Here is a 23,229-nt window from a genome sequence, read left to right on the forward strand (position 1 = left end):
AAACTGACACTAAGCGCCACGTTGTAAAAAGAAAATAATACCTCACATTTACGCGTCCTACCTAGATAGTTTCCTGCGTTTTATTCTCCGAACTTGTTTCACGCTAAATACTCTCTGAGTAAAGCCATACTATATAAAAAAAAAACTTATCGATTCTACTTGGGGCAAAAACATTATTTGTATGTATGTATGGATGTGTGTTCTTAGTAACGCGATAACTTTTGAACCGTTGGCATGATTTTGATGAAATTTAAAAGGTGTTCATGAATTTAGTAAGTACTTTGTACAAAACCTATCGTTAGTTTGCCATAATTGTGCGACAGAACACGTGATCAAAGTTTCGTTATGAGACTATGAGAAGATAATGGATAGTACTATCCCACCAATAATTGATATTTTTGGAAAAACACCGAAGGTTTTAGGAAATAGGGAGTATTACTGCACACTTATCCCGCCAAACTACAACACTGTATGTTAGGTACACAAAAGCTTTGCCGCCTTTTGCTTTTTTAGAGTACTTTATTAATCCTTTCATTATGTAAGCATTCGTTTGTGAAAATATACAACAATGTAGCATATATATTCGGGTGCCGATATATTGGGAAAAATCGTTTTCCGTAAGTAATAAAAAAACTTCGAAAACTATGGGATACAGACTCCTCACGCTGTAAAATTTTCAAGCTAGTTAACGGTCGAAAAAAGCTCGGAACACTTGAAACGTGAAGGACGGACTTCATACAGGTAAGATCTTCAGTCAAAATCAAGTTTATATCAGTTTATGACAATAGTTGACCAAATATGCGGAACGTAACCTAAAATAGTGTTATTATTCAGAATAATCCACTAAATCCTTCCTTTTTTCTTTAAACTTTGCGTAAACCACGATTGCGTAGAAGTATTTTTGGCCGTAAAACTGCAACAATAATGAAAATTGACGCCTTTTGCCTCCATTAGCAATGTTTTTGTACCTACCTTAGTTGTACCATCTGCGCTGAGCTTTGCGTATTATGCCTTATTCAGGAATATCCACCATGGAATTAGTAGGTACTAGGTACTCCACGAAGTACTAAATACATGGGAATATCCGACAATTGTTATTCTGATTGTTACCGTGCATCTCTATACTATTAAGCTATACTATGTGGTTTGAAGAACTATCACAGATACTTTATTATTTTCTGAAGAATTTTTGACAATGTTTTTGGTGCATTTCTCGTTTTGGGAACTTTCAGCTATTTTACGCTAGAAGTTTGGGGGTTGGAATAAAATAAAAAAAATGTCTTTGGTTGGAATGATTGTCATTGTCAACAGTAAGTGTATGTCAGAAATATAACCGACTGTTGAGACGAGAAAAAGGTAAATATATTGGTAAATAACTACATTTTATTACAAAACAGAAAACCAGTTACCTACCTACTTTATTCAGCGTTTGTATAATAAAGGAAACATAAGAATTACCATGAGTTTGTTACAATGTTCTTACGTTTGGGACGAAAATTTAATAACTGAATGTGACCGTTTACCCGCCGTTTTAGGTCGTGTAAGTAAAAGTTTGTTTTAAAGAGTTTTGCTTCAAGACACTGGAAAGTTGGCAAGTAAAACAACTTAAATTGTCAACTATATTTTTAGGCGTCCATGGTACACGATTTAATAACAGCATATGGTCTTCACCAAAGTATGAAGGTAGTCCGTTCAAGACCCGCATCGTACAATGAACTTAGAAAATTTCATTCAGATTTATACTTAGATCACCTCAAGACCTTTGTGGATATTGATGAAGAATATATGACCAATGCACAGGATGAAGAGTTTGGCATAGGTAGTTTCTTTCAATTTGTGTCATAGATTTTTTTTGTTACTTAGCATTATATTCAATCTTCGATTTTTACTCTTTTTTAAGGATATGATTGCCCTCCTGTGTCTCACATGCTACAGTTAGTATCAACTGTAGCTGGAGCATCTATAACAGCAGCCAAGTGTTTAATTTTGGGTATAGCTGATATAGCTATTAATTGGTGTGGAGGATGGCACCATGCACAGAGGTAACACCTGTATCATCATTAAATTCAATTATACATATACATTTAGCCCTTTTATCTTATCATGTTCAGAGTCCATTTTATAGGAACAAAACATTCAACTTTATACCTAAATTTTATTAATTTATCACTATTATTAGTCACACAGATTTGGTTTTTACTTCTTTTTTTACTTTTACCATATATTTCATGATTACAGATTTTCTGCTGATGGATTTTGCTATGTAAATGATATTGTTTTGGCAATAGATACATTGAAGCAGAAGTTTCCCAAAGTTTTATACATTGATCTAGATGTCCACCATGGTAACCTCACACACATAACTAGTATTATTGTAAAATAATATAGTTTAAAATAAGTGTTATTATAGTAGTTATAAATTATCAATAGGCAATGGAGTCCAAGATGCATTTGAACTAAGCAAGACAGTGTTTACACTATCATTTCACAAATTTGAGCCGGGCTTCTATCCTGGCACTGGGAGTATAGAAGATGTTGGGACTCTCACTGGTAAAGGGTACTCTGCTAATTTTCCACTACATGGCACTTACTCGGATGAAAGTATGCAGTATGCTTTTAAACCGTAAGTAATATTTTCTGACTTATATATTTTGAAAGTCAATGAAAATGTAAACAGTTGCAAACACCATTTTATCTTACAAGAAGTAAACAATCTTACTATGTATTTTTATGAGTTTACTTACAGCAATATAAATTTGACTTTTAAGAAATTACTTTCATGGTTAACAACAAATGTTTTACTTTAGAATGTATAGGTTTGAACTAATATTCAATTTATTTTCACAACAATAAGTAGGTACTGTGAGAGATCTTTTATAGTGAGGATTCATATGAAAAAAGAGGGTAGTGTAACAAACATTCCAATATTTGCTTGGAAGGACCTTGACAAATCTGACTCATCATGACATAATGTAGTTCTCTGTGTAAGCTGTCTTTTTATTATAACACTTGTACTTGTTCAATGTAATACTAATATTTATTTTCAGGATATTAAATGAAGTGTGTACAAAATTTATCCCAGATGCTATTGTTGTGCAATGTGGAGCAGATGCATTGGCACGGGACCCCCATGGTGGAGCCTCACTCACATCTAAAGGCTATTGTTCCTGTGTACAGATGATATTGGATAAAAGAAAACCTACGATGCTACTAGGTGGAGGTATATACATATATTACTTATAAGCGACTAGCATCGCAGCCCCGGCTTTACTTGGGTAAAACCGTAATTTTAAAAGTAGCTTATGTTATACCTGAATGTTTTGTCTATCTCTCTGTGCCAAATTTCATCAAAATCAGCTCAGTACCTAGTTGTTGAGTTTATTCATTGGAAACAAAAAAACAATTACTAATTTTTTCTCTCTATTATTAGTATAAAGTATTTCAGCAGTTTTTAAGAACGTAATAAAAGTAATTGTATATATTTTGCAATAACTTTTGATAAATACCTTTTTTTTAATACCAAGTAGGGAAACAGGCATGCAGCCCATAATGGGAAGAGGTGCAAACTTTGTAGCCTAGGGTCTTTTGCCACAGTATCCCACTGCCTCTCTCAGGCTTGATCCCTATTGTTCTACTAAGCAGTAGTACTTTCACATATGGAAGTTAAAACTTATGAGTTAAAAGAGAGCACTCTATTTTTGTTTTCAAGGAGGATATGACCATCCTAACACTGCAAGACTTTGGACATCTATAACAGCTTTGGTGCTTGATATATCATTAGATGAAAATATACCTGAACATAAATATTGGCCAGAGTATAGACCAGGATATATGCTGCATACTGAACCTACCTTAGTAAAGGATATCAACAAAAATGACTATCTGGATAACTGTATAAGAACTATTAAAGGTGAAGTTTAATTTTACATGCACTACTTTATAAATAATAGTGACAAAACTAAAGATAAAGTATGTAATTCAAAGTTTATATTTACAGATAATATAAATAAATATTTAATAAGACATACAAGTGAGGAACCAGCGGTTAAAAGGCTGAAGATTAATATGAACTCTAGTAAAGGTTTAACCAAGAAAGAAAATGCAAGTACATATAAAGATTATCTAGCAAAAGATATCGATATGAAGATTGTAGCAAGTGCATCTACACAAAACCAAGGAAATTATACAGTTAAAAAAAATAATAGTAATGATAATATTACCTCTACTGATGTATATGATTTTATTGACTAATGGCATACACATTAATAAATTATTTTGTTACATAGAATAATGGTAATTTACTAAGTACTTGGTTTACTTGAATTGAAAGATAGAAACAAAATTTTAATTGAAAAAAATATATTTTTAAGTTCTTTCACTGAACTGTTCAGCATACAGTTACCAAGTAACACATTGACTTACAAAGAGAAAAATAAAAATATTATCATTTAATCCATATTAGGGTTACCAATCACCACCAAACTGTTATATAATTTGATCTAAAAATGGCTCCATGATTTTAAATATTGAGCACAGTTCTCTTTGTAAGGCTCCAACAATTTCTAGGCCTTTGACTTCACTTCAGCCAAGTTAAATTAACATCAGCCAAGTAACTATATACATGTGGCAGATATAACAACATTGAGTGAGAAAAGGCTATTTGGAAATATGATTTAAAAACAAAGGAATCCCTTATCACATCTATAATATTTAAACCCACACACTAGTTATTTAAGATAAAATACTGTAGTTAATATGATTTATAGATTTTCATTTCCGAATCAATGTGACACCCCCTAGGTAAAAAAAATTGGTATTAAAAATAAACTCAAGCATGATACCACATGCCAACAACTAATGTTACTAATTCCGTGCTCATTATTGTTGCAAGCAGTATGGTGATAGACAAAGCAGTTCTTATACCAGAGCAGTGGCAATTACAAAATGGACTTACAACAGTTGTCAATTTTAATTCAAATATTAAGATCATACATAAGTATAAATGCAATTTAAGTAGAAATAAGATATGAAATATAAACACTGTAACACAAGCTGGGAGACAATAGGAAAATTACCAACTACTGTAAATCCATTTGAATAAGTAATTATATCCTAATATCTATTTAATCAGTAGGCCGCTTTTCACTATTCTTTTTGGTGAATTCCTCAGCATTCTTGGTAAACTTCTTCCTATCTTTCAAAAACTCTTCAGCAAGATCTGCTCGCAATGGATGTTCTGGTTCGGGATCATTGACAAGAGCTACTAATGCTTGTATAACTGAAAAATAAAGTACATGTAGTTAGACACAAATAAGGCCATTTGGAATAGTTTTTTCTCATCATACAAATAGTTGTAATAAATCCAGCTACTGCAGCTGCTATTAATCAGTGATATAGATGACACAATGATGATAGATTATAAATATTGTTGTGGACATAACTTCACACAAATATTTTTTAAATGATAAAACTAAAGTAGGTATACCTTGATCAGTCTTAGTTGCAGGCTTCCAATTTTCAGCACTTATGATTGGTAAGCAAACCTGTCCCTTTTCATCAATGTTAGGGTGGTAGATCTTTGTTTTGAAGCTAATTTTTGGTGGCTTGAATGGATATTCTGCAGGAAAATTGATTTCAATTCTGAATGCTCCTTTATTGTATGGTGGGTTATCCTGTAACATAGTAATTATAATTTAGAATACTATATTGTCTGTAGCTACGAATATTAGGCTGTAGCAAATAAATAAAAGTTGCACATACTGGAACAATCAATCCTTGCCATGTAAGTATATTAGACTCATCCACTTGGATGTCCCTGAATGACTTCATTCCTGATTGTCGGATATCATTCAATTCCTGCAAAAAAAGAAAAAGGATAACATTTAAAAAAATGTTGCATTAAGATGTACCACTATTTTTCTTTTAAAGAATTTGTGCTCAGGTTGCAAAACAGAAATTATATATAAGATAAACTATCCTAACTTGAAGAAAAAAATTGAGTTCATCTTTCTATGACAAAATAATTATATGACTCATCTTCTTGAGTTTTATTATTTTTTGTGATACCGGTACTTTTTTGTTGAATATAGCTATTAATTGAAAGTTAAAATAAACCAAATAAATACACTTAACAAATTAATTCCTCGTAAATAGTTGTACTTATCCGTGTTTTACAAATAAACGATTCTGCCATAAAACTGTAACAGTTTTTGTCGCCGTTTTAATCACACGGAAAAAATCATTAAAGGAAACAAATTGATTAGATCAATATCATATGCAGGTGCATGCAGAATAGGTTAACTATGTTGGTTACTATGAACGGAATAATAAAGCATTTGGCTAAGCGTATAAAATATCTTACCTTTTGAAGTCTCCTTGTTGCAGCCATTGTATGGAAAAAATGTCAAGACAACCTAAAAGAAACTATTTGCTTTACAGAATTACACAAATTTCTTATTTAAAGATCACAAACAACATAATTATTTTCCACAGCCTTGTGATTAGTAAAAGGAATGGGATTTAGCAGGAAAAAAATGCAAATTCTTCAACACCGTCAAAACGACCACCATTACAAAATTGCTGATCTTTCTCTATTGTATTGTAGTGTTGTGCTACTGGAGGATGGAAAGTACCTACGTACACGTATAGTCGATAGTCGACTATCGATTTTTGTTAAGATGCATTCTGAGTTGGGCGTAACACAAATAATGAGATTTATAAACAATCTAATAGGGCATATTACGCAAAGCTCAGCGCAGATGGCGCTACTGGTACAACTAAAGTACACAAACATTGCCAATAGATGCAATGCAAAAATTTTCAATATTGTTGCAGATTTACGACCAAAAATACCTTCTACGCAATCGTGGTGCGAGTTTAAAGGAAAAAGGAAGGATTTAGTGGATTATCCTGAAAATAATAGCACTATTTTAGGTTATGTTCTGCATTATTTGGTCAACTGTGGTCATAAACTGTTATAAACTTGATTTTGACTGAAGATCTTACGTGTAAGAAGTCCATATTTTAATAAGTGTTCACGTACTTCTTTTCGACCGTTTACTGGCTTGAAAATTTTACAGCGTGAGGCGTATCCCATAGTTTTCGAAGTTTTTTTAGCTTGGTTTTTCATAATATTTCGGCACCCGAATATGCTACATTGTTGTAGATTTTCACAAACGAATGCTTACATAATGAAAGGATTAATAAAGTACTCTAAAATAAACGTTTTAATCGACATAGGAAAAGGCGGCAAAGCTTTTGTGTACCTGGTTTTTTATACAGTGCTGTACTCTGACGGGATAAATGTGCAGTAATACTCCCTATCCTGCTCATCTCGGGTGCATTGTAAACAGAAAAACTATAGACACATAAATATTTTTCGTTTCGCTCATAAAATAAAAAAGGTGTATTCAGAAATACATATGGGAAACAGGACGAACACTAATATACTCGTATTACTCGTTCCTTATCCTGTGCCCGGTTTTACGAAGTATATCATAGTATAATTTATATAATCAATGCCCAAACACATTTAATCTTCCTAATATTTTGGTAGGAAAGGGAAAAGGAACCGGGAAGAAACTTAAAGGATTTAATCTTCCCGGGTAAAAACTTTGAGGATCATGTGTGAATATCCCTGAATGTAAAAGGTTGGCTGGCTGTCAGTGATTGATTCTTTTGTTAAGACGATACATTTGAAATATAAGATGGAAGGAAAATTGTATAGAAATTAATTAATGTAGGTTCTTTAAGTTTGAACAAATACACGTTTTTCTATTCTTCTTTCAAATGGAAATTTGCATTCAAACATCGATAAAATAACTACCTATTTATTGCTCTACAACACCATTGTCATGTATGACGTCTTGTTTGGCTTTCATTGCATTTGGAATGCCCATGCGTTGTTTGTTTCAAGAGTAATATTTTAATTGAGATATAGGTACATAACTATGAATAGTAAAAATGTCCTAAGTTGATTTACATTTACCAAAGCTGTAAACTACTAAAAATCGTATTATTGTACAGCTTAGATTAATAATAACAGACTTTAAATAATAAATATATTAGGACAAATCACACAGATTGAGCAAGCCCCAAAGTTCGAGACTTGTGTTATGGGATACTAACTCAACGATACTATATTTTATAACTAATACATATATAGATAAACATACAAGACCCAAGCCAATCAGAAAAAGATCATTTTCCATACACAAACACCTACTTTAAATTTATTATAGGTATTTATTTGACGACCTCGGTGGCGCAGTGGTAAAGTTCTTGCCACTGAACCGAGAGGTCCCGGGTTCGATCCCCGGTCGGGTCATGATGGAAAACGATCTTTTTCTGATTGGCCCGGGTCTTGGATGTTTATCTATATATGTATTTGTTATAAAATATAGTACCGTTGAGTTAGCATCCCATAACACAAGTTTCGAACTTACTTTGGGGCTAGCTCAATCTGTGTGGTTTGTCCTAATATATTTATTTATTTATTTATAAAAAAAAATAAAAAAATAAAAAAATAAAAAAAATTATAGGTATATTTTTTCCCTACTAGGACGGAATAAAGAAATGTCGGACTTATTACGTCGCATAAAGAATTTTAATGTTGTCCTCATACGTATAAAAACCGAAATGGTAAATTGAATGTGCATTGAATTGACTCCAAAGTTAGATTCCCTGCTCATGTGATATTATGTCGATTGGAACATCATAGAAGGTTAACGAAAATAACAAGTGACAAATATAGGATTTTTATTACCTTGAGTTTAAAATGGAAACCAAATCATAATATTTTATTATCCAATAAAAAGTGTAAATACAGCATTGATTAACTACCTTTTAGAAAAGAATATTAATGAAACATGTATTGAATGACTACTTGATTATTTTCAGATGGTCTGGGTATGAAAGAAAAGTTATGTAGTATTTACGTTTGTATTTTCTCCGTTAATTTAGGCCTGAGCACACCGAATGTACATGTAATAAATGAACTGGCATTTTTGTCACGAGATGTTTTATGTGCACTCATCGTATCTAGTGTGCTCAGGCCTTTACCGAAGTCACTGTAATAGGGTCTACCGAGATGGTAGAAGGGGGGAAAAAAGAGTAAATCATTTTAATCATCGTGAGAGCGTTCGTCGTCACGACGGCGGTTCCTGGTGCGCCGGTTCCAGCCCTCGCGGGGTCTCTCCCCCCGCTGCCGGCCCTCTCCGCGACCCGCGCCTCCTCGCTGGAAGAAAGAGCCTTGCTTCTCGAAAATACGCTCGTTGGAATCAACTACGTTGCCGACCTAAAGAAAAATACATGATATGAATAAAATTCTTTGTTTTAATAACTTACATGGCAAAGTTTTACAATAAAAATTAGCCAATGATGCCAAGATGGAAAATGATCTTTTTTTTAAATAGCCCCTTTTTTCTATAAGCATATTGTATATTTTCAATTTAATAACGAAATAATATTCCAATATAGGAACTGACAAATATATTACCTTATCAGCCAACTGCAACGCCAATGCTTGCATCCTTGTTGGCTCTGAGCGATGTAAGATAGCACATTCGCTGGGGTCGTCGAGCGATGCTAGCAGTTCTTCATTAATGATCATCTTGGAGACGAGGGAGTGGACGCGTTGCCGGGGCAACTCAAACATGTCCGCCAGCGAGCGCAGGGACAGCGACGCGTACACGTGCGCGTACGTGAACAGGTACGTGCGCACGGACTCCTCGCGGATGAGTCGGCCCAGCATTGCGCGGACGTTGTCGGCGCCCACCATCAGATCCCATACCTGAAACGTCATTATATTATGTTTTTTTTACACCGTCTAAGAGGAAACTGAAAATAAGTTAAGTTCGAGATTGAAATAAACTCAATGAGGATGTCGATTTTGCACCTTGAGTCAACAGTTTTAAAAACAGATGAAATAAAATCGTCAACTTCAGGACACACATGCGTCAGCATAATTAGTCGCTAGTGTTATAAATCCAAAAGTGAAGCAAATTCTAAAGGCATAACAACATATTTTTACTCTCTCAATGAAACTTGTACCCACCAAGTGATTAGGACCCACCTTAGCATTCATCTTCTCGTTGACAATGAAGTTGAGGCAGGCGCGCCAGTCGCCGCGTCTCATGGCCCTCGCGGCCGCCACCGCGTGCTCGCGCATGGACTCAGGCGGACCCACTAGAGCCTGCCGCTCGCTCGCGCGGAGGTTCTGGTAGAAAGTCTTACTGATCATGCGTCGGCGCGCGTCGAACTCGTGCGCCGCCATGTACGGGATCTCGATTAACATAGCCGACACCAAATACACGCACTCGAGCAACTCCAAATTAATATGCATATGGAACGGCATCTGACGCTGTTTCTCGATCTTCTCTTGTTCCTTAGACCTCTCGTGCTGACGCTGAGGTAACAAGCCTTGCGCCAGCAGCTCCTTAGGCTTTCCTGTCATCATCAACTCTGCTAAACAACCGTGAGCTTCCTTCACGTTCCCGCGGCGGAACGCGCACAGGCCTAGGTTCGCCATCGTACGATTGTACAATATCTGCGTGCTAGGGTCGGAATGCTGCACGGTCTCTTGGAGATGAGACATGAGCAAGAGATCTCGAGCCTGGAACCAGTTGTCGTGTAAAGCGTGATGGTAAATGTGGGATAAAATGGCACGAGTCCTCAGTCGGTCGGACTCATCATGGGCGTAAATATATTTACATAGACGCTCCATCTTTTTAATAGTGGTTTCTTCGCCAGGTGGTAAATCCTTTTTCACTGCGCGGGGATCAAACTTGTAGTACAAGTGATCGATCTTACGTAGATAAGCGCGGCAGATTTCCTGAGGGGTTCCATCTCGTTCTACAACTTGACAAACACGATCGATGAGCGCTGAAACTCGAACCTCGTCCTTTAGTCTCTCCACATATTCATTAGAGTGGGGATCACACTCTTTGAGAAGTTTGGTGAACTCGTCGTCAAGTCGCTCCAAAGCTGTCAGTAAACATCCTCGAACTCGGTACGGGGGGGTGATAAGCTGCTCATTATCTTCAGTGATTTGTTCACTTAAAACCATGTCTTCGTGGCTCAAGAGTAAAGTGACCATGTGGTCAACATTCTCAACAAGTTTAGACCAATATTCTGGTTTCATGGCGTCTGATACTTTAGGGTTGTAGTCAAAGAGGGCTGCAACAGTGGCAGCACGCAGTTTCAGTTGTAGAGCGTCACCAAGATTGTGCTGTGCGGCGACCGTTCTCAGCTCATGGAGAAGTTCAAGCTGCGCGCGCCGGTCTGTACGTTTGCGGCCACGAGCGGCGCTAATTTCGCCAAGTTTTTTCACTACAAGAGCTGTATCAATGTCACTATCCTGTAAAATATTGTAATATTGTCAATATTATATTATCAAGTAGTAATACATAATTATTTGTAACAAAATATAGTCAAAACATACTTTAGCAAACATCTTAGGTTTGTCAGAGGTAGCTGCTCCTTTCCTGACAGTTTCCCATTCGCCACCATCATCAGCTTGATCTTTCTTGCTGACCTTGCCTCTTCCCTGCCTGTCGGCACGTTTTTTCTCCTTTCTCTTATCCCGGTCTTCATCTTCATCTCTTTCAGTGTTTCTCTTAAGGAATTTCTCCCTAAGAGTTGTAGCACCGCGTTCCTCGAAATCAGACTCAGAACTAGATTCAGAAGAGCTGGAGCCCCAGTCCATCGAGTCTGAGGATTCATCGTCTTGTGGTGGCGGCCGCGCGCGTATTTCAGCGGGGCGTGGCCTCACTTTCTCCTTTACTTTGTCTTCCTCTTCAGACTCATCAGAGGATGAGGTATCTGCAAATAAACCAATCACACAATTTTTTCTCTTTATCCTAAAGATCATATATCTCAATATTAAATTATTATCTAAATAATATTATATGCAATATTTCAATAAGATTGGTTGAGTAGAAAATGCGTGTAGAGGTAAGAGTTCAAAACGTGGTCTCCAGAGTTGTGACATTAAAATGGAATTGGGCTGGATGCAATGATGGAAGGTGGAGTAAAGCTGTAACTGAGTGGAGTAAAACGAAGCATAGGACATCTGGCAGCTAGATGGGTCGATGATGTAAAGGAAATTGCTGGCAACAACTGGATGGGGATGGCTCAGGACAGAGATGGTTGGCATAAACGGAAGGAGGCCTATGCCCAGCAGTGGGTCATGGAGGGCTGAAGATGATGATGTAGAGGTAACAAATAAACAAACTTACTTTTGCATTTATAATAGTTGGGAAGTTGGGTTTACTTGGCAAATATTTTAACAGTTGCACAAAAACTTACAAGGTCTTTTAAAAAATTATATGTAACATCTGGATTAGTTTACTTTACCATATCTCTGAATATATATTTTTTTAATTTGGGTTACTTTACCTTTGTGTTCATCATCATCATCAGGCAAATCAGGATCTTCACGGAACTTAGATATCTCAGCTTCAAAGTCCTTTGTGTACTTCCTTAGTTTTTGACGCAAAGATGTCAATGCTTTGCTGTTTCCTTTTGACAGGGTTTTCCTGCCATCTCTGTCTGACCAAGCTCCAACTACCCAGTCATCAAGTTCCACAAGAGCTCTGATAAAGAACCTTGGCGCAATTCCATTCTCTTCCTTGGTAACAACTGGTAAAGCACGAGTGTATGCTTTCTGCAGTTCTTCAAATGAAGCTAATGCTGATGAGAAGTCTTTTATTTTGCGATGATTGCGCAATGAATGGATAATTCCTTCTAATTCTTCATACCGCTTTTCTTTCATAGAACGCACAACACGTTTTGTCTCCTCTTCATCATCACTAAACTGTTGACAAAAAGCATGAGTATAATCTTATATGACTTAAGATAGTTATTTAAGTTTTAAATTTGCCGAAATGGAATTCTACCTCCTTGATTGAAATTGTAATCTGTCATGTTTTCCAGATGAAACTTTACTTATTATGAAATTATTACTTCATGGACAATATCTTTATAATAGATGTGGGCTCAACACAATAAATACATCATACAAGGGGCAGCTCTTAGGCAACAAAAACATTCCAAAAGAAGGTCAAAATTAAGTAACTAGGTTTCAGTTGAAAAATCACAGTCAAATCTTTAAAATTAAGGGGTATATTTTTTGTGCTGCCCTTGGGTTGACCACATTATATATATCTGCTGAGGCTATGAGTGGAGAGTTTAAATTTTCATATATGTTTCATAAAGGAACATTACAACCAAATTGTTTAAATAGAGCTAGTTGCAGTGAATGTTTTCATCTACTGTTGAATTAATAAATTAAATACTTACTGTATAGACGGGTGCCTGAGTGCGAACGATCGGCTCCTCATCAGTGACACTCTCAGATTCAGAATCTGTACCCGTAGCAAAGAATCTACTCATGATTGCGTTATTTCACGACTTTACCTGTTGATTATACGAAATTTAGAAATATTGCTGTAGCAATTACACGCTGAAATATTTATTAGTAAAATAGATTCCCTTATTTACTCCATATGCACAGGTTATGATTCTGGTCATTATAAGAAATTGATATCATGTACAAAATGATAACTTTAAATGAACTTAAATATGAAAAAGAAACATATTTTCACTAGGTATCATCGTGAGTGTTGATGTTGATGAAAAAATCGAAAAGAATGCCGTGCTACCTTCGATTTTAAGGTTATACAATTCATATAATCCATTAAACAATATAACATACCTTTTGTAACAAAAACAGATATTTATAGAACTATGGAAAGTACAATCAAATTCTTTATTCATGAAAGCAATATGAAAATTTGTAAATCCAGGGCAAAATCAAATTTTGCCTACGACACACTCCCCACGTAAAATCACGTAAAATGGTAAGGAAAAAGATTTTTATTCTGTACTTTGGGCTTTTTTTCTGTCGTGAATGTCACTGTCATTCGTAATCATATTATCATGGATTTAGTAAGTACTGGTAAGTACTTAGTAGGTACCTACCTAGTACTTATTCTGTTCTTTCCATAATTCCTTATTATAGATGCATATACTTCGCAATTCTAGTCACCATAGCTCTTTATAATATGTGTCATTGACAAAAGAGATAAAACATTATGTATTACGTAGTACCTACTAATAGGGCATATTATGCAAAACTCAGCGCAGATGGCACTACTGGTACAACTAAGGTACACAAACATTGCCAATGGAGGCAAAAAGCGCCAATTTTCAATATTGTTGCAGATTTACGACCAAAAATACCTTCTACGCAATCATGGTGCGAGTTTAAAGGAAAAGCATGGATTTAGTGGATTATCCTGAAAATAATAAGACTATTTCAGGTTATGTTCTGCATTATTTGGTCAACTGTGGTCATAAACTAATATAAACTTGATTTTGACTGAAGATTTAACCTGTATGAAGTCCATATCTTAATAAGTCTGAAGACACGTGTCACGTGTGAAGTGTTCCGAGCTTCTTTTCGACCGTTTACTGGCTCGAAAATTTTACAACGTGAGGAGTATCCCATAGTTTTCGAAGTTTTCTATCTTATGGAAAACGATTTTTCTCAATATTTCGGCACCCGAATATGCAACATGTTTTTTATATTTTCACAAACAAATGCTTACATAATGAAAGGATTAATAAAGCACTCTAAAATAAATGTTTTATTCGACATTAGCAAAAGGCGGCAAAGCTTTTGTGTACCTCTAACATACAGTGCTGTACCTAGGTAATACTTCCTATTCCATGCTAGCTATTTTAGCATAGGTAAAGTAAGTTTTAATTTTTTTATTATTTACAGAAGATCGTGTAACTAACTAAAACTTCATGATATTATAATAGTACGGGGTCTATAACTTTCTCTGACTGTAGTATACGGTTACATATATAAAAACATTACATTAAATCTATGGGTACGGTACAAAATTATTGCTTTCTTTCCATCGCTACGAAACCTAAAGAATAGAAGTACGAGTAAACGAGAAAAGTGGCAAAGCCGTAGGCTTTTTGGATTGGATCTGCAGACAAAGTTCGCCTTGGCGGGAGAGAGCCTGCAACCAGCAAACATACGCACTTGAAAAGTGTGTAATTTTACTACTTTACTGTGTGTTCTTAGTTGGTGTTGTGATGTGTTGATTTGATGGTTCAGATGGTTGTCAAATATATAATTTGATTATGATTTACATGGTCTTAACATATTCTAAGAATTTATATTTCAAAAATTTTGTATTACTAAAGACTAGCCTTAACTGTTTTATATCCAATATAGGCATGGTTTATGCCTTCTTTATTCTTCAGTGGACTATAGCCACTTTTATTTAAAAAAAAAAATCACAAAGGACTTGGCTGTATGGGTTGGAACCCTTTGCCTCCTCAATAAAACGAGGGAATAAACAAAAAAAAATTGTCTTGATAGAAAATGTCGTACGAATGTGTTTTTCATTATTATCAATGAATTCATGCCTCAGTGCTCTCAGTATCTTAAGTTTTATTGAGATTTTCATGTTCACATGTTCAGCCGAGAGCAATATGGTTTTGATATAAATTGAAAATGTACAAAAATGGTTCATGAACTAGAGCTCGATAAAGGAACATGGAGTTTAGCAGTCTGATATTACCTCAAAATATATGTCGTACTTGCCTTGTAGAATCCGATGCCAATATGTTCACATGTATACAAGATTTAGTCGAACATGATATGAATAAAATCAAGCTTATAGACATTCTGGTGTTTTTAAACTGTTTGGAGGTATTTTTACAAAATTGTTTTAGTTTCTTTAGTTTAAAGTCAAACCTAAAATGAATATTCTTACCTTCTAATCTTTACTTTTCAGAACAATGATGAAGAAAATTGGCCTCAGGGAATGTGCTCTTCTTGTGTTTCAACTGCTTTGGTAGCATATAACTTCAAGTTAGATTGTTTGAAGGCAAATGCTGCACTCACACAAATACTTTCTATCCAGACATCTGTTAATTTGCAACCTGATATAGATGCTATAGATATTAGTGTTGTATACCAAGATCATGAATATGATGTTCCTCTCTTTAGTAATCCAGCATTGGATTTTGAGCCTAGTGTAACTTCCAATAAGGAAGTGGCTCCATTGCCACCAGTTACCGAGATTACAGCTACTGAACAACTTCCAAGACAAGAAGGTGAAAAGAAGTATGCATGTGGTTTGTGTTCCAAATCTTTTACCAGGATATATGGGCTGAAGTACCACATGGCCAGACATTCAAATGTGAGGAGGCACTTATGCCCTAAGTGTGGAAAAAAATTTCATCTTTCAAGTGGTTTGAAGCGTCATTTAATTTCCCATCAAGATGTTGCCCCATTCAAGTGTGGATTTTGTAATAAAACCTATAGGTCTAGGCAATATTTGAAAGAGCATTTCAGACTGGCACACTCCAGTAACAGTAAACTATTTGTGTGTGTTACATGTGGTAAAAGGTTCACCGCAAAATCAACTCTAAAATGTCATATGAGAAGTCACACAGGAGAAAAAAAATACTCTTGTCCACATTGTCCTAAGGCTTACACTAGAGCTGCATATTTGAAGATTCATATTCTTACCCATAGTGGTCAGGAGAGACCAAAGCCATTTTTATGTGACCGAGATGGATGTGAGAGAAGATTCTCAACCAAACATTCTTTGCTGGTTCATTTGGCACATACCCATAGTTCTGAGAGGCCATTCAAATGTGAAGCTTGTAACAAGGGGTTCCCTACAGCACATGGTTTGAAGGTGCACAAAGAGACCCATAACAGCAAGGAGCTTTGCTGCAGTATATGCGAAAAGAAATTTACAAACAGAAGAGTTATGCAAAAGCACATGAAGTTGCATGATGCCGCAGCTGATGAAATTGTGCTTGAAACTGATGACATGATACTAGAAACTGTAGTCGATTCTGTATTCTTTGATTAGAATACATCCAATTTTGTGATATTTGAGATCATTGATTGAATTAGTGTAGGGTTGCATATTGTATTCATTACTGAAAATAGAATATTTTGTGAGTCCACCAATGTGTAACAGTAAGTTTGTAAACAAATAAAAAGTAATTGAAATGAATGTTCTATTATTGTCCTATCACCTATGAGCTTACTACACAGTATCAACTATACATATTTTATATAATCAGTGTTTTAGGTTTAAAAGATTAATTTGTCTTAGGATTAGTAAAAATTTAGATGTATAATTTTACTTATGATTTGACGACCTCGGTGGCGCAGTGGTAAAATTCTTGCCACTGAACCGACAGGTCCTGGGTTCGATCCCTGGTCGGGTCATGATGGAAAATGCTTGATCTGGGTCTTGGACGTTTATATATGTATTTGTTATAAAATATAGTATCGTTGAGTTAGTATGCCATAACACAAGTCTCAAACTTACTTTGGGGCTAGCTCAATCTGTGTCATTTGTCCTAATATATTTATTTTATTTATATATAATTTAGTTTTTCACTAAATGAAATAAAAATATAACATGCAATATACATATTTTTATTAAGATACAAAATAGTATGTGTATTTTACCAATAACAGCACAAGGTCATAATTTTGATAAGGTAGTCTGGCAAACACTGCTAAAATTATAACTAATTAATTATAATCGTTATTAATATCATAAAAAAAGAAAAATAAAACTTTAAAAGAGTACTTTACAATATGTACATTTATTTAATATAATTCTAATATTGCCTGAGTGTAATCAACAAAATATATGGAAATGTTACAAAAGTATGTAGGTATTGCACCTGTCTTATTTTCCAAGAAGTTTATTCATCTGTTTGTTTTGTTTTCCAATCTTTATGTCAGTGCCTTCAACTTTATCGTGTATAGTATCTATGAGATGATTCTGCTGCTCTATTTCTTCACCCAAAGCAGTGCCAAGACCCTTGAGTCTTGATATTGCATTTACCATCTCATCCAAATTTGCATCAAGCATTTCATTCACACGCTGACTGTCTGTCACTGGCTGTGACACTGTTTGCTGATCCAGGCCTCGGAGTCTTGTTGAAGGATGGGAATCAAAACGAGAAGGCTGTTCATATGCCTCAGAAGCTGGCTGAAGATTATCTAAAGTATCTGTTAATCTACTGCTGCTCGGACCTCCTATGCTGCCAGTGTCAGGAGAAGTTTGACTACGAGGAGGTGTTTTGTCACTTTTTCCAGATATATAGTTTTTAAGTCCGTAAAATACTGACTTGATACCGTTCAAATGTTTCTGGCTGTAATTTAAGTTAGTGTTAATCTCATCTAGCCTCTTATTGGTATTTTGAAGTTGTTCTCGTTGACGAGTAAGCTCTTCTGCCGTCGCGATACCAATTTGCTCTGATTCACGCAGCAGTCCTATGCTACGACACGATGAGTCAAGTGTACGTTGTTCTATTTCCTTTTGTTTCTGCAACATCATTTGTCTTTGACGTTCAAGTTCCGCGATGTGCCCTCCATAGCTTGTTGATGAAGGTGTCGGCTGAGGTGGAGGAAATCTTGATCTATAACTGTTGACAAAGGTATTGTCGTCCACATCATCTTCGAACAAATTGGTGGCATTGATAGTGCTTTTGTGTCCAGACATTTCCTCTGCTCAATTATCCAACAAAGATAAACACGTTTTAAAAGGAGTCACACATTCAGCAGCTATAAAAATATAACACGGATAATACATATAACTTTACACATGTATTTGTAATTGAATTTCTTTTCTTTTTTCTTTCACTTCGCCTCTGACTGATTGATGGTGATGATGGATGACAGGCAGGATGATTGAACTGACTAATAAACCCGATAAACCAAGCCACCTAGGTAGGTACCTACTTTACTTCCATCCGCCTAAGTTCGCAATGATATATCGCCAAACCGATAAATGTTAATATCGATAACCGATATATGATAATATCGATATCATATCCTAAGAAAACATAGATATTCTTGATTTTATTTTTGATCACTGCGTATTATTTCATAATAAGATAAAAAGAAGTAAGCTATGGAGTTACTTCCAAACAGAAGGATGTATTGCTGTATATGTTTTGTAAATTCAAGAGAGGAGAACTTATATTCAGTGAACTACCTATTTTTTAATTTAATTTTAAATAAATATTCGATATTATGAACTATCGATAATTTCGTTACCTCGATATAAATTTATCGATGTTACAACAAACTTGCATCCTTACATTTGCCATAAGAATGTTGCCAGCAGATTTTGGAAATTAATATGTTTCCAAATACGGAATCAGAAAACCTGAATGCTCTTCTTTCATTCAAAATGTTCCTTCATATTTCCTATAGATATTAGAACATTCATGGACGTATTAAAAAAAAAATTTTATACGTCCATGAGAACATTACATTGTTGATATATGTGCTTTTCCGAAGGGTAAAATATCTAACGTCAAGTTTCCCGAGTCAGAACGGAAAAAACCTAAGATCAAATAATATACTACCTAATCTCATCAACAAAGATACAGCGTTGGCCTACTCGTCCGCTGTGGTCGCCAAACAAGCACGGGATACTGAATTAGGAGAAAGTTCTCAAACTTGTGTAAATGTGGCATAACGTGTGCGGCTGCGCTAAACACAACTCGGGGTGTTGCAAGTCAAGAGAAAATAACGCCCTTTTAGCTTAATTAACTCACAGATATAAGAACATTAGGTACATTGAATTGAAAATGTAATAGCTAGAATTCTATTTACTTGTAGCGGGAGCTAGGTGATTATGCTTCCAATCGAAAACGCACTGTCTGCGCGGTCTAGGCTTGTTAGGATCTGGTAGTGAGTCGACCGTATCTGTCTGTAGATGTTGTGGATAACTTGTGTGGCTTGTTAATTGTTGCGTTTTGTCGGCTTTTTACATCTGCAACGTTGTAAGTGCATGTGGCGTGGTCGCCACATACTAAACATACAATTACAATTTTCTCACGTTGGGTATATGACATAGATACGGTTATTTTATGAAAACGTAGCCCTTTGCATGTTGCATTAAAATAAAAAAAAAATCAATTTTCCACTTTTTTCTTTTTCATCTCAAATATCTCGGAAACAAGTCAAACTATGTATGCTCAGTGGTAGGTACTAGTAGGTACCCTTTTGCTTGGAACACCACTTAAGTATTAGCATTCGTATTGATTCATGCTTTGCACAGGAATTAGTAGGTACTCCATTGTACGGACAGAATACCTACTATGGATGTAAGTAAGTAGGTACTACTGGGGTTGTACAGGTTGTACTACAACGATGACCTACTAATTCCATGGGTTATACTTGAAGGCAATTCTAAGGGTTGTACTCACCAATGTTGTCAATGTCATTGTGTCAATGTTTATATCTTCGTTCGTTTCGGGTTTCGTTCGTTGTTGCTTGTTGTTGGTTGGAGTTTAAGGTTGAGATTAATAATTTCATTGGCCTTTTTCTTTGATTTTCATCTATTGTTGACGTACAGTTTAGTCAAAATTGATACAATCTGGTGTATTCCTATTACACTTGTACCTTGCACACATGAATACATAGTCCCTATTCATGGACTGTTGTTCTTCGAAATTTCGATTGCGTATCTGTTTTAAATAGGTAATTTAATAAATTTAAACTACACATTTACTACTGAACTCCAAAAATGATGGCTGGTAAAGGTATGTAAATACTATAGTTCATTACCAATCTTAGAGTACGGTAAAGTCAAACCATGTTATTCATAAAAAAGTTAAAACATACTCTAAGTTAAAATATGTTTATTCTGTTCTGTAAATTGTAAATATTATAAAGTGCGATTATGACAAAACATATTTTAGCTTACAGTACATATTAATTTTTTTATGAATAACAGGGTAAGTTACCAACTTATTTCCTTCTACATTTTTGAACTTAGTACATTTATAGGTATGCATGCTTATTCAGTTATTCAAGTTAGGATGATATACATATGGAATTAGTAGGTACTCCATCTAAGTACTTACATCTAAATCCATGGATATACATCACTTATAGATGTCATGTAAAATTGACTCAAAATTAAGTCTATCGCTGACTTTCAAAGAGCAAATGCAGAAGAAGCGGAGCTACAAACTTCACTGCAGCCTTTTCTCCAACAAAGTCAATTAGCAAATGTGTATCTTAATATTAATATAATTTACATGTAACTGATTTTTATTTCAACACTGAATACAAATTTTATGTAAGTTTATCTCATTTGAGTGTCTGCTGCCTTACTTTTTGTCTCCATTTTGTATGGTTGTCTGCATCCCTAGTTGTCAGACCAAACAAAGTAATGAAAGTGCGAACTAAATAAAGTGTTTATTTTACAGTAATGCCCGAGACAGAAGATCAGAACCGAATAAGATTTCAAGTGGAGCTGGAATTTGTACAGTGTCTGGCAAACCCAAACTACATACACTGTGAGTTATATTCTTTCTGATGCAAAAAGTTGATAAGTTTTTTCCTAATTGATAAGTTTGGTACCATAATCTTAGAAAGCCATTGATGATATAAAGATAGAGAACTTAGAAACATTTTTGAATAACTTAAATTTAAAATTAACCATTTGCCTAATTTTTGAATAACTTCATTTTAAAATTAACCATTTGCCTACTCCTCAGTAGGTACCTGCCTACTAGATAATCATTGTTGTGTGTCTTTTGTGATAAGACAACAAAATTCAGTCAAAATATTCAAGAGGCATTGAGGACCTAATCTTGTAGTAATTTTTTATTATTATATTATATTAAATTATATTATTTTATAGTTTGAAAATTAATGATATTATTAGAGACAAACATAAAGCAAAGAAAAACCTAATAAAGACGTCAGAAAGTCAACCGTAAAATTATAAGCTATTCTAAAAGATCAAAAGTATAGCATAAAACTTGAAAAATTGAAATTTTGATTTTACAGTTTTGGCTCAACGTGGCTACCTGAAGGAGCAGACATTTGTCAACTACCTCAGATACTTACAATATTGGAGGGAACCAGAATATGCCCGATATCTTAAGTATCCAATGTGCTTGCACTTCCTGGAGCTTCTGCAGCATGAGGCATTCAGGAGAGAGTGTGTTTCAGCACAGGTAAACTTTTTTGTAGAATATGTTTATTATATTTTTACCAAACACATAAAATTTACTGGAGTAATTTTGATAAAATTTGGTTGATCACATAATGTTTAGCCCAGAGAATACCAGGAAATTCTCTCAGGAGAAGAGTATTAACTGCAATACAAAATTTATTTTTTGCCTCATGTTTCTATTATTTGTTGCCCACAACGCTGCCCGCGGTTGCCTATGTTTGACATTGAGTCAGTAACCTTGTTAATCTTACAAATTTAATACATTCTTTAAACTAAAATATGTTTTGTCACTCACACTTCATAATAATCATTGACATTGAATAGAATAGCATTAGAATAATATTTATTAAAAAAAATACAATTATGCTATACTAGATAAAATATAATCACAGATTATTTAACGGATGACAGTGATTATCAAAATCCATGTAGTAAACTGTGACTGTGACAAATAGTGTAGTATGGTTTAAGTTTATTTTGTCAGTTTCTTCTATTTACGAATAGTAATCGTAAATAAACTGACAAAAATTTTATGAGTGTATGTAGCTCATAAAATTTTTGTAGCATTAACGAAATCGATAAAAAAAAACATCAAAACTGCCATAGCGGTTTAGCCGTGAAAGCATGATGCTCGGACAGATTTACGCATTTACCTGATTAGTATGGATTTGCTGGTTCATAAATGCAATTTTATTCTGCATACAGGTATGCAAATTCATGGACGACCAAGCAATCCTGCTGTGGCAGCACTACACGCGGCGGCGCACGCGCATCCTGCAGCCGCCCGACGCGCCCGCGCCGCCCGCGCCCCCCGCGCCGCCGCACGCCGCACCACGACAGCAGTCGTAAATACTACCCTCTCTTGTTACAATATGTAGATAGAGAAAACTATAGACTTAGTTAATATTTCGTTTCGCTCATATATAAGAGACTTAATAGTATATACTATTAAGTCTCTTATATATATATATATATATATATATATGGCGCCCTCATTTAAAATATATTATTAAATCTAAAACCAATAAAATCTGTGTGATTTGTCCTGATATAAATAATATATATATATATATATATATATATTAAATGAGGGCGCCACAGTACTATTAAGTCTCTTCTTGTGCAGGTCACATTTGGAGCGTTATTATATAGTAAAAACTGTTGTCTTTTACATTTTGAAAAT

At 34.9% G+C, this 23,229-nt stretch overlaps 6 protein-coding genes across 7 annotated transcripts; 3 read left to right on the forward strand and 3 right to left on the reverse strand.

The window, feature by feature from the left end:
* The first annotated feature begins 1,296 nt into the window (after nucleotides 1-1,296).
* On the forward strand, nucleotides 1,297-4,291 carry LOC128679299 (histone deacetylase 8-like). 2 transcript variants are annotated; one of them, XM_053761433.2, is made up of 8 exons: nucleotides 1,297-1,356; nucleotides 1,630-1,819; nucleotides 1,901-2,042; nucleotides 2,239-2,345; nucleotides 2,431-2,623; nucleotides 3,048-3,220; nucleotides 3,710-3,910; nucleotides 3,998-4,291. In XM_053761433.2, the coding sequence occupies exons 2-8, from the start codon at nucleotides 1,636-1,638 to the stop codon at nucleotides 4,249-4,251; spliced, it is 1,254 nt and encodes a 417-aa protein (XP_053617408.1). In that variant the 5' UTR covers nucleotides 1,297-1,356; nucleotides 1,630-1,635; the 3' UTR covers nucleotides 4,252-4,291. The 2 variants fall into 2 exon arrangements, with proteins under 2 accessions (XP_053617408.1, XP_053617407.1); XM_053761432.2 differs by having other exon boundaries at nucleotides 1,321-1,540.
* Nucleotides 3,960-6,602, reverse strand: LOC128679300 (ubiquitin-conjugating enzyme E2 L3). Its single transcript, XM_053761435.2, has 4 exons — nucleotides 6,362-6,602; nucleotides 5,761-5,856; nucleotides 5,486-5,672; nucleotides 3,960-5,278 (listed from the first exon to the last, which is right to left on the reverse strand). Exons 1-4 carry the CDS (start codon nucleotides 6,386-6,388, stop codon nucleotides 5,124-5,126), a joined length of 465 nt encoding a protein of 154 aa, XP_053617410.1. The 5' UTR covers nucleotides 6,389-6,602; the 3' UTR covers nucleotides 3,960-5,123.
* Nucleotides 6,603-8,740: 2,138 nt separating this feature from the next.
* Nucleotides 8,741-13,882, reverse strand: eIF3c (eukaryotic translation initiation factor 3 subunit c). The gene is made up of 7 exons (XM_053761409.2): nucleotides 13,715-13,882; nucleotides 13,300-13,416; nucleotides 12,397-12,814; nucleotides 11,441-11,820; nucleotides 10,073-11,356; nucleotides 9,497-9,790; nucleotides 8,741-9,295 (listed from the first exon to the last, which is right to left on the reverse strand). Exons 2-7 carry the CDS (start codon nucleotides 13,390-13,392, stop codon nucleotides 9,122-9,124), a joined length of 2,643 nt encoding a protein of 880 aa, XP_053617384.1. The 5' UTR covers nucleotides 13,393-13,416; nucleotides 13,715-13,882; the 3' UTR covers nucleotides 8,741-9,121.
* Nucleotides 13,883-15,390: 1,508 nt separating this feature from the next.
* LOC128679361 (zinc finger protein 26-like) lies at nucleotides 15,391-17,053 on the forward strand. Its single transcript, XM_053761537.2, has 2 exons — nucleotides 15,391-15,733; nucleotides 15,819-17,053. Exons 1-2 carry the CDS (start codon nucleotides 15,578-15,580, stop codon nucleotides 16,908-16,910), a joined length of 1,248 nt encoding a protein of 415 aa, XP_053617512.1. The 5' UTR covers nucleotides 15,391-15,577; the 3' UTR covers nucleotides 16,911-17,053.
* Nucleotides 17,054-17,472: 419 nt separating this feature from the next.
* Nucleotides 17,473-18,844, reverse strand: Snap29 (Synaptosomal-associated protein 29kDa). Its single transcript, XM_053761548.2, has one exon. It carries the CDS (start codon nucleotides 18,564-18,566, stop codon nucleotides 17,748-17,750), a length of 819 nt encoding a protein of 272 aa, XP_053617523.1. The 5' UTR covers nucleotides 18,567-18,844; the 3' UTR covers nucleotides 17,473-17,747.
* A 1,458-nt stretch (nucleotides 18,845-20,302) lies between these two features.
* Nucleotides 20,303-23,001, forward strand: MED31 (Mediator complex subunit 31). The gene is made up of 4 exons (XM_053761599.2): nucleotides 20,303-20,619; nucleotides 21,292-21,381; nucleotides 21,878-22,047; nucleotides 22,752-23,001. The coding sequence occupies exons 1-4, from the start codon at nucleotides 20,604-20,606 to the stop codon at nucleotides 22,893-22,895; spliced, it is 420 nt and encodes a 139-aa protein (XP_053617574.1). The 5' UTR covers nucleotides 20,303-20,603; the 3' UTR covers nucleotides 22,896-23,001.
* The last annotated feature ends 228 nt before the right edge of the window (nucleotides 23,002-23,229 follow it).

Source organism: Plodia interpunctella, chromosome 21, assembly GCF_027563975.2.
Source record: "Plodia interpunctella isolate USDA-ARS_2022_Savannah chromosome 21, ilPloInte3.2, whole genome shotgun sequence".
Lineage (NCBI taxonomy): Eukaryota > Metazoa > Arthropoda > Insecta > Lepidoptera > Pyralidae > Plodia > Plodia interpunctella.